A 14,379-nucleotide genomic window follows, 5' to 3' on the forward strand; every position below is an offset into this window, starting at 1 on the left:
GCTGACTATTTTCTTGTAGTTTAATTCCGTACACCGTTTACTAATAAAATAAAACATGGGTGTGGCTTCATCTGTTTGTAGAATCTTTAATGGTAGTGTAATTAATCTTTAATGGTATCTGTAATTTTCACACTAACTATGTCAAAATGTGAATTCAGAATTTTAACCATTCACTATTTTAACCATTTTTAACCTTCTAGGAGGTTAGTTACATGGAACCGGTTTGTACTAAGCGCTCATGTCTATTTTTTTTTACGTACTGTCTTCGACTCATCAGGGCATAACAGTTCACGTTGAATTGCCATGTCACTCAACAGTTCAGCACAAACCACTAAGCCCTTCACTAGAGACTCCATTGGTAAAGCCACTGCGCTTAGGTACAATCTAAAGTGTCTCAAATAGAGATAATTTTATGTCAGCTCAGCGGTATAGCTTGAACCGTTGAGTGGTGTGTGGTAGTTCAACATAAACTGTTAAAGATAAAGATTTTATACGAGGTCGGATCCAAATGGAAATCAGACCTTTACTATGAATCAAAGTTCATGAAATCGGTCCATTTCTAAGAAAACTACGCGTGTACCATTTTGAACCTTTTCACCACAATTTCCTGTAATTTCGGGACGGGGAACAAAGATCTGGTATATCCCAAATCAAATATTCTGCACGGAACCCCTCGCGATCGTGAAACAACCAAAAATATTAGTTGTTTTTCTGAATTTGATTGGGTAAAATTTGGTACAACTAATCGATTTTCTAAACTGTAATTTTTGTGTTTTCGATCAACAGAAACGATGGTTGAAAAAAAGATGCTGTCAGTTAGTTAAGACACACACCTTTCAATTTCAATAAAGATTTTAGTTACATCAACCGACCTTGTTATTGATTTAACAGTTATGTGAGTTGGCAAACAAATCGGTTTTATTTGTTTTAGATATTACGATTAGTTATTTCAACTTAAGCAAAATTATTGATTTTGAATGACAAAAAAATATTCCTTATTGATATACGTTCTGATTTTTTAAATGTAAATTCGGTATGTTAAGATATATAAAAAATATGTAATATTTAATATAAATAATATACTGTCCTTTAGTAGTGCTGGTGTCAACGAAAGTATCTAATTGTGACCACTATATTACTTACGAACAAAAAGTCGAACCGAATGCACTGATTTTTATTTTTTGAGCCATTGCAACTTACAGTTCCAACAGATTATATGAATGAATATTAAACATTTTCAATTTAATCACTTTGTTCATACAATTTTTGTACATGACTTGAAGATAACATGATGCTCATTCATTAACATGCATTTCACGATGGAGAATCAAGTTGATTTTCAGACCAAAATTCAAACGCCTACAATTCACTGGGTTCTAGTTTTGGTTAAACACGTTTTGTTAATTGCAATATCTCTAACGGCTATCAGTTCTGTGCATAGCACAACTTTATATCAATCGTTTTTTCTTGTAACACCAGAGCAGTAAAGATGTAGATAATCTGTCATCACACTAATATTCTGACAACTAGTGTTATGATAAAAATTAATTTACTATCATTCAAAAGTTACTCTTCACGATTTTTACAAACGTATAATAAGCGAATTTCGTTTGCATGAAAATGATTAAGAAACGCGTTTGAATTTCAACTAAAGTAATGGTTGATTTTCCATTGCGATTTTTGTTTTGCTTTGTGCTGTTTTTGACATTAGATAGCATTGAAAAAAAAAAACATCATTTTTCAACTACTTCAATATGTGCAAATCAAATAGCAAATTGGTTGAATCAACTAATTATTCGTTAAAACAACAACTGCAAAAATCAAAATTTGCGAGATCGTAATTTTTTGATTGGAGGGTTTTCCGTGTGGGTAACAACTATCTAGACCAGCACAATTGAAGAATTATATGACCAGTTCAAAAGGTTTTGTTCGATTTTTCCAGCATCGAGTGAAGAACCAATGACCATGAAATTGAATTTATAAGCCAGTAATTCCGAAACCGCAAGTCGTATCCAGATAGAATTCAATAGAGTGTGATTTTGAAACCTTAGATTTAAATCTAAGTTTGTAAGAATCGGAAATGCGGGTCGAAAAAAGCAAATGTTGGCGGTTACGTCACTTATACTATTATATTTCCGGAGCCAGAAGTGTAAACCACTTGACCTTCGAACTTGATTCACAACCCAATAGTAGCTTTCAAACGAGTTCAGCCATCTCCGAGCAAAATGTGCTAGGAAAAATCTAAAAAAGTTTTTATACACACACATTTTCCGATCTCGTCGAACTGAGTCGAATCGTATATAAGACTAGGAATCTCCGGAGCTCCAAACCAAAAGTCGGTTTCTTCAGCAATTCTATTACTCTTCTATAGCGATATGAAAAGAACAAATAATGAAATCTTTTCACAGAGACGAGGCGTAACCTTCTCAAATCCGGAGGTATCATTCTGCCATTCATAGAATGACACATAGAACTCTGGATGTGATTAAACACAACGCAGAAGGCAACCCCAATTGAACAAAATTCCGTATAGGTTCACACTGTCCACGGCCAATGCGGTTCAACTTTCGGTCCCCCACCACTGTTGCCATTTATCGCATATCAGCGGAAGAAGTTTTACCGCCCTTTCAAGGGACATTTTTAGATGTCAGATTTGCGATTAAATTGGATTGGATTCATCTCAAGGTTTCAAGACTCAAGACTTCGGGGGCATCAGTAACCAAGACCCGAGAACCGTTCCGACCTCTTCAAGTTTAGTTCTTTAATTTGAAGCTAGACTAAATTTAACTCAATTTACTAATGTTTGTCGGTAGTACAGAAGTAAAAAGGATTATAATATGCAACTATGGCTTTTCACATACTGCGAAGTCTGTTGTTTAATTCAATAACACTGTTAACATGCTACTGTGTTGAGTAGTGGTAACATATCTACATGATATGTGAAATGTGAAAACACTAAAATGCTATTAGAGCGATAAAGTGAGATTCTTGTTCGCAAACAAACCATATCACCATGATATTTATATATTTATGTTCAATATTAAATACATTTTGCAATATTTGAATTTCATTTGTAAAGCATTATTGAAGCATTATTAAAGCACTTTCATTGCTACTATTGATTTTCATTTTATTTTAATTTATTTTATTTGGGAGCAGGGAAAAGCCCGCTGGAGCTAAAATTTACAATCTCTCTCTCTCCACCAGGCATAAAACCTTCTCATCTTTTTATATAAACAGATTACAAAGATCCAACAGATATAATGCTATTTTTGAGCAGTATAATAGCACTATATAAACGTTTATAACTCCACTGCATTTTATCAATTTCTTCACACGATTTTTTAAAGCAGAAATAGTATTGGATTATAATGCGTTGTGGTTACTCGGGTGGACTGAAAAACCAGATTCTTCTCTGTAGAGATTATCGGTAAGTACTCTTCCTGTCATCATTTTCCTAACAGGAAATATTTCATCTTCCGAGCTCCATTGCAGACTGTCATGCGTCTGCATTGAATTGATAATTCGGTTTTTCTTTCCTCGGCAAAATGATGAGCCGATATCGAATCATTAGTTCGCCATCGGAAGAATCGCTTGATTAGGGTGGATCGTTGCTTTCCAAGCAGATACGTACGTAACTAATTTTAAATGTTTTAGATTGACTTCAAAATGAATAATGTAATAATCCTCCATGCTCCGGAAGGCAGTCGTAACGAAAAACGGGAAGCTCAACGCCATGCAACTAACTCTCGTGCTGTCAAAATTACTTTCGACTAGAGCGGCTCTCGTAGAAACGCACCAATTCAGTTCCGCAAACAACATCCAACCATAAACTCAACTGACAGTCAAACTGTCCAACGCAGAAAACACTGGTGGCAGTGATTTAGTTTGTAGCTAAGCACACACAGGACTGCCAATAGCAGACACACCTACGCACCTACGTCTCCTTCTGTTCGGTATCGCAACTAGGATAGCCTGCACAGCAGATCCTGACAGGAATTATATAACGCAGCCCACTGTTGGAGGTAATCGTAGTCGTAGTCGTAGTCGTCGTCGTCGTCGTCGTTGTCGTCATTGTCGTCTCTGCTGACGCTCTGGCTCGCAGTAGGCATGGGCATGTGGGCGGAAGAAAAAGGCTCGTTCCAAGCGAACGACCAACGCAACCGACCAGAGTCGAAGCGTTTGGGTCGATGTACCGTCATCAGCAAGCAACAAAAGTAGGAACGGGCTTCCGGCACATTCGCATTTGCACCAACTAACTCTCTCGTGGGTACACACGCATCGGTCCGGGCGATGCCAAACTAGACACGATGCACTTTTAGTAGGTCCTTCTGTGCCGCCCGCGCGCACACGTCCGGTACCGGTCGTCGTTTTGACCTTCCGCTGCAGCAGCGACCAGCGACATTGGTGGAAGTTGAAAAGGACACCTCTACGTTATGCTGCTGCACTCAACTGAGTGAGGGGGGTGGGGTCAAAAAAAAATTGACAGAGTGGTGGTGGCACACAAAGAGAGAAAGCAAATAGAGCCATGAATTTCGGTGAACGCCATACTAACTGCAGCTCGTTTGCTGGGGATGGTTTGAGGAACCACCGCCCACCAGTATCATCACTGCATTGCACTGCACTGCACTGCATTTCACTGTACTGTTGTGGCATTGTTTTTAGGTTGACGGTTCAGTTCAGGGCTAACCTTCAACCCGGGGACCAGATGCGAGACGCTAGTTTCTTGCATGCAGAGGCATAATAAAACGTAATAGAAGTACTAATGATGCACATTAAAAGGCATAATGCCCACCAGGCCTGAACCGATTTGTAGTGGTTGCCAGTTGTAGTGTTGGTTTGTTGAGGTCCTCCACCACCGCCGTCCGCCGTCGCCTTCGTCATCATCGTTGTATCGTGCATGCTTGACCCGAGAGAAAGCCAACAACAGGCCCCGGCGATCGACGACGACGAAACCGGGGTATGTTCGTCACACGTTGGGGTTGCGATGAAAAACGAGTTTTCAGGGGTAAAGTGTGACTGGCCGCCTGCAGGCAGCTTGTGCTGCACCAGTCTGCAAGTGCACTGTGTGTGCATCGGAATTATCCGGCTGCTAGACGGACCCGAACATTTACATAGCGGGCAGCTACCGGGCGAGTGATACATAGCATAGTCCTTCGCTCCCGCCATTCTTCAGTCTCACCCGCACTCACTGATTTGCTGCATGGTGAGATTTCGAGAATGTGCAATGGCTCTCTGGCTGGCCAAACTTCAGCTTGGTGCTGTATTGGTATTTATGACATAATACCAAATGTACACCGCTTGCAAAACCCAAGTGCCTTTTTGTTGGTTTCCTTTTTCGGATAAACAGGACAAATGCAGCAACCCCCCAGCGACTGGAAAATAAAAAACACCTAAGATTAAAATTGATGGCGATGCGGTCCGGAAATCCAACCCGTAATCTAATGAGTTGCAGTCGGTTATTTGGTTTTGAAATTACGAGAGCATATCTTTTTGTTCATATTGCTAGCTGGGAGCTTGTCTTTGTTGATGAAATAAAAAGATATCCAATGTATGAACAAATTCAGAGTACTACAAAGAGTTCCATTAAATTTTATGTGCGGAATCAACTTTGCTTGCACCGTTTTCTTCCAAAATTAAAGCTTTATTGCAAAAAAGTGCTAACAGATGTATTATTCAAAGTATTGTCCGTCGCTAGCGACAACTTTCTCCCATCTTTCCGGCAATTTTTGAATCCCGGCTCGAAAAAAGGAGTCATCTTTTGACACTATCCATGAAGCAATCCATGTTTCCAACTCTTCGAAGGATTGAAAATGTTGATCTGCCAGGCCGTGTGCCATCGAACGGAATAGGTGGAAGTCAGAAGGGGCGACAGCTGGGGAATACGGCGGGTGGGGCAAGACTTCCCATTTCAGCGTTTCCAGGTACTTTTTGACGGCACCACGACGTGAGGCCGAGCATTGTCGTGTTGGAGGAGGACTTTGTCATGTCGCTCTTGATATTGTGGCCGCTTTTTTTAGCGTGCGACTGAGGCGCATCAGTTGCGTTCGGTAGCGATCTCCTGTGATGGTTTCACAAGGTTTTAAGAGCTCGTAATAAATCACACCGAGCTGATCCCACCAAATACAAATCATAACCTTGGCGCCGTGAATATTCGGCTTTGCCTTCGACGAAGTAGCATGCCCGGGCTTTCCCCATGATTTTCTGCGTTTAGGATTATCGTACCGAACCCACGTTTCATCACCGGGGTCGATTCAATGTAAAAACCCTTACGATTTTGTCTTTGAAGCAGTTGCTCACATACAAATAGACGGCGCTCGATGTCCCTCGGTTTCAACTCGTACGGCACCCAGTTTCCTTCTTTCTGAATCATGCCCAGGGCTTTGAGACGTTTTGAAATGGCTTGCTGATTCACTCCCAACTATTCGGCAAGCTCTTCTTGGATTTGGCACGAATCTTCATCAAGCAATGGTTCTTTGAAGGTTTTTCTCTTCCAACCTTCTTTGAAGGTTTTTTCTCTTCCACCACCATGTTTGTCTTCGACATCGAAATCATTATTTTTTAAACGTTGAAACCACTCTCGACACGTTCTTTTACTCAGAGCAGCATCACCGTAAGTTTCTGAGAGCATTCGAAGCGCTCCAGCTGCATTTTTTTCGAATTGTAACAGAAAAGTACAACTTCCCGCAAATGACGAGAATTGGGCACATAAACAGACATTTTCGAACCACGTCCAGGACGGCCATCAACATCAACTTATGATATCTATAAATGTCAAAAACATCAAGAAATTGGTAATCGAGAACCAACGATTGACAGTCAGAGACCTTACAGGGATCGTTGGAATAACGGAAGGATTAGTAAAAATCGGAATTTAGGGCCGACAACTCTTGGTTTTTGCACCACGATAATGCACCGTCACTCACTGCATTGATTATTCGTGATTTTTTCGCCAAAAATTCAACCAATATCGTACCGCAACCACAGTATTCGCCTGATTTAGCTCCGTGTGACTTCTTTTAGTATAACTATCAAGTTCTGAGTGGTTCTTCAAAGTGGACGGTTTTGTCTATCTTTAGTTCCTTTTTCGCTGTGCGCTTAGAACAAACCGATTTCTAGGAACCATATCCCTAAATGGTTACTAGCTAAAAACAAGCAGTATGCCGTAAATATCGGTTACGTTCGGGACTTCATCAGTAAAGACACTGTTTTTCGATAAAATATAACTGTCTCAAGTAGTAACTCTTTACGTCTGCTCAACGGTTTATGTTGAACTGTTGAGAAGCGTAGCAGATGAACTGCTATGCCCTGATGAATCGAAGACGAAAAGTAAAATGAAAAAAATAATAATAACAAGGGGGGGGGGGGTCGGATATAGCGTTATGGGTAAATCGATGCCTTTCACGCAGCATGCCTGGGTTCGATTCCCAACCTCGTACATAAGGTCAGAAAGTTTTTATGGTCCGGAGAGGCGAATGATCTTAAGGTTAAAACCTTCACAATACACTGAGGTCTCTTTTTACGCGGAGGATACGTACCACGTAAAAAAAAAACCGCGCAAAAAGCCGTGTTACTTCGGAAATACGAGTAAAAAAAACGCGTAACTTAGAAATTCGCGTAAAAAAAACCGCGTAACTTCGGAAATCCGCGTAAAAAAACCTGCAAACTTAAAAAAAAAAATTTTGATGCCAAATATCTTAGAAATGCATGAAACGTCCAGATCTGGTGTAATCTCAAAACATTTTTTTTGTGAAAATCGACTTTGAGACATAGAAAAATTTTGAGACTTTCGAAATTGAAAATTTTTTTTTGATGCCGAACAAAAAAACCCGTAACTTTTGAAATCCGCGTAAAAAAAACCACGTAACTTCGGAAATCCGCGTAAAAAGAGACCTCAGTGTAAAACATTAATATGTGTTCCCCTGACCCTCCGCGATCAATCCAGTGACAAAGCTTAGATGAGAAAAAATGATTCGAACTGAGCGACATTTTGAACACAGGACTACGCGTTTGTTTTCTATATAGAACTGTGAATTTAAAATTCGTCAAATAAGACTGTACAACATTTCTCGACCAATTTCAGGGAAGATTTTCAATTTTATTACACTTACTGCTGAACTCCAGAATTTTATAGCAGAAAAGATTGCAGTCAGGATTGATTGGCTTCGACTTGGATGAAACTTTGCACACATCTTCAGTGTCCAGCGATTCCATGAGAAAACGATATTTGATCTCTCAGAAATTCGTCATATTTTATACAATTGTTCTCCTCCAAAAATATTAGACCCATTTTTTTTCTTTCTTTCTTTTCGTTGGGGTGACCGTTTTCATGTTAGAGTGGTTCAAAAAATGTATTTAATCGTTTTTTTTTTTGAAAAGCTGTTTTTTTTTCAAAAAAATATTTTGATAATCTCTTCCATTTTATCAATACTTTAAATTTTCAAAAAATTATAATAGGTGTATAAATAATCTCTTGCTGTTTTCTGCAGATGGCGTGACTTGATTTTTATTCCAGTGATTTTTTCTTTCAAAATATGCGAAACCACTGTCATACAGCTTCAGAATCAGTATCTGTTATTTAGTTGAAACTTTAACAAGAATACTTTGTTTTACTATGAAAATGTCGAGTTTTGTGGCGAATAGAGTATTTTTTTTTGTTGAAAATTCTTCTTCATTATTTCAATATGAAGAAAACAGTTCGAGTTCATATTAGTCAATAACTACAAACCACTTGCCTAATCTGAAATTTTTTGGAAACAAAGGTTGAACCTTGGTCGTCGAATCACCACAGCCGCTTAGGTGTATTCATTTCGAATCGTCTTAGTACTTTGTTTCTGTCATGACGGTAGTAAGTGAAATACTGACTCGACTCGACAGATGAGATATGAGAACGATTTGAGGCATAAATATAACAAATTCTTTGGGTACTTCGATAAATGGTAAAATGGTTTCTTTCAGAGACGCTTTCTTGTAGAAATTCGGGTTTATAGAATCATTTGTATTTAAATCTTGACAATTTGACTTGACCGATCTGGTGACTTTGTCCTTCGGTTCAGTTTTATGAGGCAATAAAAACGACAGCCTTTGTGTGAACAGAATTTCAGGCAGAATTTTCGTTGGAATTGTATTTTTTTTAGCAATGTCGTCATCCGAGATTCCAGAATCCACTCTAATTGGCTGAAGCGTAACTCAGAACAGTTTTGAACAATTTAGAGTGTAGTGAATGTGTAGCTTATGTGTGCACTGGGTCTTACAAGCCAGTTGTCGTATGTTCGAGCCCCGACCTGGAAGGATTCTTAATGTCAGTAGGATCCATAGTACTAGCCATGCAATGATTCTGTACACTAAGAATCGGCTGCGAAGTCTTTTGAAACAGAAAGGCCCAATTCCACAGAAGGAATGTAATGCCAGGACTTTGCTTTGCACTGGGTCATGCAAACACCAGCTGCTCGACCAATCTAGGTATCCCTATTCGTTCTATCTACGCACCAGGTGAGCAAGTTTTAGGTCTCGCTTCCAACACATTTGGTTTTTGACAATTGACGGATACCGTCACAAAGGAAATCTTCACCTTTTATAACCATCCATTCATCGTACGTCATCGAAAATCTATATAGAACTGTGAATTCAAAATTCGTCAAATAAGACTGTATAACATTTCTCAGCCAGTGTGTGAGTGTCATCCATGAAAAACAGTGATAATTAGAAGGTGCCAAATCTGGTGAATATAGCGGGTGCGGTAATAGTTCACAATCAAGCGTAGTGATTGTTTCTTAGACCACTTTGGCTGAATGTGGGGGGCTGTAGGAGAGCTTAGCCGTGCCTTCGAGTTGTTGACAGTAGCGGGTGTTATTAACTGTTTCGCCGGATTCAAGAAGCTCGAGATACACTATTCCTTTATGCTTCCACCTCACACCTAACATTGTATTAGTTGCTTGTCTTAGTGTTACCAATATTTTTTGCGTTTCGAATTCGTAAAATATATCCGTTTTTCGTTTTCCGATGCAATTCGATGCAAACAAAACTTTCATTCGTAGCGTGAAAAGAGCATTTTGTACTGATTTTTTCGCTTTCCCACCTGTCGTTCGTTCAGTTCGTGTGGAACCCATTTACTAACCATTTGAATGTTTAACATGGCTCCCTGGAGAACAAAAATGGCTTGCCGAATAATATTCTACAGCTTCTTTCTCATTTATCGTGTTTTTGCATCACTTTCGTCCAATAATGATTGTAGTTAGTCATCTATAAACTTTTCCTATTGATTGTCTCGTTTTAGTTGTGTTTGGAACGTTGAAACCAGCGTTCACAAATTTTGACGGTTGGATAATGATAGCCTTCTCATTTGGCTCAAAATTCAACATGTTTATCACGAAAAAGAAGTATGTGAAAAAATATGATGTTTTGAAGAGGGGGATCAAAAACCAACAAAATAGCAGTTTAGGTTCGGAATATGCTTAAATAGATTTAAAGTTCCATCTGCTGACAACAAATAGACCTCCCGCGGACCCATTGAAACGTATAATCGTCATCTGGAAGAAACTAATGCCATATTTAATCCACCGACCATTGCCGATCGCCAGCTGCAGACTGAATCTGCAGAATCGACCATTGCGACCGGAACTCGCCACTACCCTTATGATAATACCCTAGTTTTAAGTTAGTTTTAATTTAAAATAAGAAAATGGCATCTAAGAGCTTAAGCAGTGTGCCTTCAGATATGTTACTATTGAATAAAAAAAAAACAAATAGACCATTTAAATTCACGTTTCATCTTTGACTCACCAGTGCGTAGCAGTTTATGATGAGTTAAAGACGAAACGTAAATAAATTCAAAAATGGTTATAAACAATTAGCATAAATTTGGGGGTTTAAAAATAATTAATTTTTCAATTTAAAATTGAGCCGATAACTATTCTCATATCCTACTAAGTGCAGCACAAATTCAAAACTTCGGCAGTTCTTTTATGATGTTGTAGTTGAAGAAATATACCTTTATGCCAATTGCACTTTTTCTCTCTCGTTAATTGGTGTTCAACGTTTGCTTTTCTAAAAAAACATTGTTCGCACAACAATATCGAATTTGTCAGCTTTTCATACAGTAATCAGTCGAACGATAAAAAGTCCATAGACTCATAAGCAAAGTATTCCAATGTAAATCTATTTTCGACGCAGATACAATAGATTAAACAGGGTTGTCAAAAGATGACATAACTAAGTGCTCACAAATTCTTATCTCATGCCTCCCCGTGATGACATTTGGTCAATAGAACGACATCGACTGGGTGCTATCATCTTCTGCGTTAGTAGCAGAATGAGAGGGTGCGAATTGGTTTGTATGTAAATAACCCATTTGAAATTACTAAAAGCGTCGGAAATCATTTCAACACGTTCGAATGTTTCAGCTTGACAACTGACTCCTAGACTGAAGATTGGTAAGAAGTAGGGCATTGAATACATACTGGAGTATTACTAAGACCGGGAAATGTTCATTGTATACACTCATTTAGGTCTTTTTTACGCGGACTTCCGAAGTTACGCGTTTGTTTTTACGCGGGTTTCCGAAGTGACGCGGTTTTGCGAAGTAACGCGGTTTTGCGAAGTAACGCGGATTTTTTTTATGAGAATTTTCAAAGATATGTGGTTTTCTTTTTTGGTCCTAGAAATGCACGAAGTGTCGATGTCTGGTGTTATCCCAAAATTTTTTTTCGAAATCAACTCTCTGACATCTAGAATCTCGACCTAGATTTCGACGTTTCATGCATTTCTAAGACATTTGCCATAGAAAAACCTCGATTTCGGAAGTCCCAAAGTAGATATTTTTCAAACAATTTCTTTCAAGATAACATGTTTCATGAATTTTTGAAGGCATTTCGAACAAAAAAAAATTCTTATAGTTTTTCGGTTTTTACGTGGATTTCCGAAGTTACGCGGTTTTCTTGTGCGTAAAAAGACCTCATTGTACACCACACTGTAGAACATAAACTGAATAGGCGTCGATTACTTATTATTTGCAAGGGATAGAATGTGTCTGTTCGAATCCATTTGATGCAAACATTGCATTGACGCGGAGCTAATCGATGGAACGATGACCTCGGAACACGATTTGCTCTGTATACGAAATGGGTCATTCGATTGAGTCAACACCTCCCTGAGTCCGGGACTAAAGTTATTTGCATATATAAACAAAACACTTGGAAACAAATTTTTTCTGTAAACCAAGGCTACCAGACAGTGGGGCTTGGGATAGATTAAACACACACAGAGATTTTTGGCAATTGTACTGATACGTATTTAAATCAATCTAATTCTCCGCGCAGCTTGTTAGACTGCATTCCAGTGCAGTATCGGACAATTTGATAGAAGTTGCTAGATCTAAGTCACTTGTGAGACAAGTTTCTTATCCCGGAATCATCGACTGACCCAGGAATATTATTTTCTATAAACCGCCCAGCGCAGCGACTTCGGTCGTCCCTCCTATAAAGTTAGGCTTTCAATTCCACTTACCGGAAGACTTGAGCAGATCCGGATCGACCAGATCGGTTAGGTCCGGTTCCTCGCCGTACCAGAAGATCCACAGTTCCTTGGCGGCGGTCAGCGAGAGCGGCGGATGAATCACCGAGCCACCCGTCACCGGTCCCGGTATGCTCATCTCGAACACATTCTGATCCTGTTCGGCCGGTTTTGGGGCGGCTACCCGGCGCCACACGCACAGAATATCCACCTCGAGACATTTGGAGTAGGATCGGAGCACCGGGTCGTCCAGTGGGTAGCTCGACGCATTCGGCCGTTCACCTTGGGCCAACTTACGCCATTTTATACCGCACAAATCATTCTGTGGTAGAAGTAAAGAGGGAAGAGAAAAGAATATTTTTATTATTCATGAATCGTTTTTAAAATTTTTGTTCTACATCAGAAACATTGAAATTAGTTTAAATGAACCACTTACGACGACCAGCAGCTAGAAATGCCTACAAAATAAACAGACAGTTGCACAATCGTAGTCTTGCACAACGATTCAAACAGACGAATTAGTCTGATACAGTTTCACATAACAGTCGCAAGATTGAATCGCAACGGCACGAGCACATCAAATCCGACTCTGTGCTTTGATCCACCGCTGAAATTCGGACACTCCCGGGTGTTAGTCGATAATCCACTTTTTTTTAATTAAACTTCCGAAATTTCATCACCGCTTTCTCTGGAACGAATGCCACTGGGTGCACGCGACGGAGTCACACGTGCAACGTAGGGCAGCACTCGGATTGGCAAGTCATACAGAAGGATGAAGAGTAGGGCCACCTCTCCTTGCACTCCGCTCAGAGCATGCTGAGAGTACACCAATATCCTCACAAGTGTAAGCTATTTTTCTGACATAAAACAGTAGTATGTAGTAGTGGGAATCGACTTTTTTGTTTTCATCTCATACCGTTCCGATGTTCGTGTCACTGTGGTGGTCCTTTGGGAGCAAGGGTAGTAATAGTAATAGTGTCCATAGACAGCCCGTGCCCGTCCGTCGAGAGATTCAGTGAATAACAAACGTGAGGAAACCCGCTTTCCGACGGCTACCAACAACAAGAGAGCGTGTGAAACGGAACTCAGGTGGCGTGGAAAGGCCGCTGTTTCACCGTTCCCCCTTCCAATACCTATACCTATAGATAGATTAGCAGTGCTGCTGTATGTGTATGTGTGTGTATGTGAGTGGGTAGAGAGGAATATGACGGATGGTGCCTGTCAGTACAGTATGCCCGGTAGAGATGTTGTGTTCCGTTGCTGTGGCAGTCACCACCTCCGGAATGATCCTTCGGTACTCCTCGTTCCGGTACTGGCCCGTTGGTCGACCAGAAACTCTGCTCTGTACTCCACAGGATTTTTGGTAATGGTTGGCGCGGGATTTTTTTTTTAACTGGGGAAGCAAAACTACCATTTCAAATTATCCCGGAAAGCAGTATTTCCACACGAATCAATTTGCTATTTTCATTCGCTGATCCAGGATCACACTTCCGTTTTAAAACTTGCATAATTAATTCCAATCAGATTCAAGAGTGATAAAAATAAACAGAATAGTAGGCGCCACAAAAATTGTTCCAATTTTGACACCCGCCTTCGACCCCTTTTGAAAAGCAACAAATAACGGTTCAATGAGGAATTCTCATCCCCCTTTGACAATAGACAGTTCCGTTCTCCCAACACACATCACATTGGAGATCGGGTCCGAAAGAAATGATTTCCTGTTCCAAATCCAAGCGACTTTCGTAAGTGACAGTACGCTCCAGTAGCTAACGAAATTCACGCATAAAATAAAGATTGAATTACCTACTTTGTCTTCGCCACGATTATCTCACACTTTTTTTCTCTACCTTTTGCTTGCTTGATTTTCCC

At 39.8% G+C, this 14,379-nt stretch overlaps 1 protein-coding gene across 2 annotated transcripts in view; it reads right to left on the reverse strand.

The window, feature by feature from the left end:
* Positions 1-14,379, reverse strand: part of LOC131438854 (mediator of RNA polymerase II transcription subunit 13) — a 138,156-nt gene that overhangs the window by 83,383 nt on the left and 40,394 nt on the right. For both annotated transcript variants that reach the window (XM_058609191.1, XM_058609190.1), the window contains exon 2: positions 12,505-12,832. In XM_058609191.1, coding sequence (XP_058465174.1) covers positions 12,505-12,832 — 328 coding nt within the window. The remainder of the gene's footprint in view (positions 1-12,504; positions 12,833-14,379) is intronic.

Source organism: Malaya genurostris, chromosome 3, assembly GCF_030247185.1.
Source record: "Malaya genurostris strain Urasoe2022 chromosome 3, Malgen_1.1, whole genome shotgun sequence".
Lineage (NCBI taxonomy): Eukaryota > Metazoa > Arthropoda > Insecta > Diptera > Culicidae > Malaya > Malaya genurostris.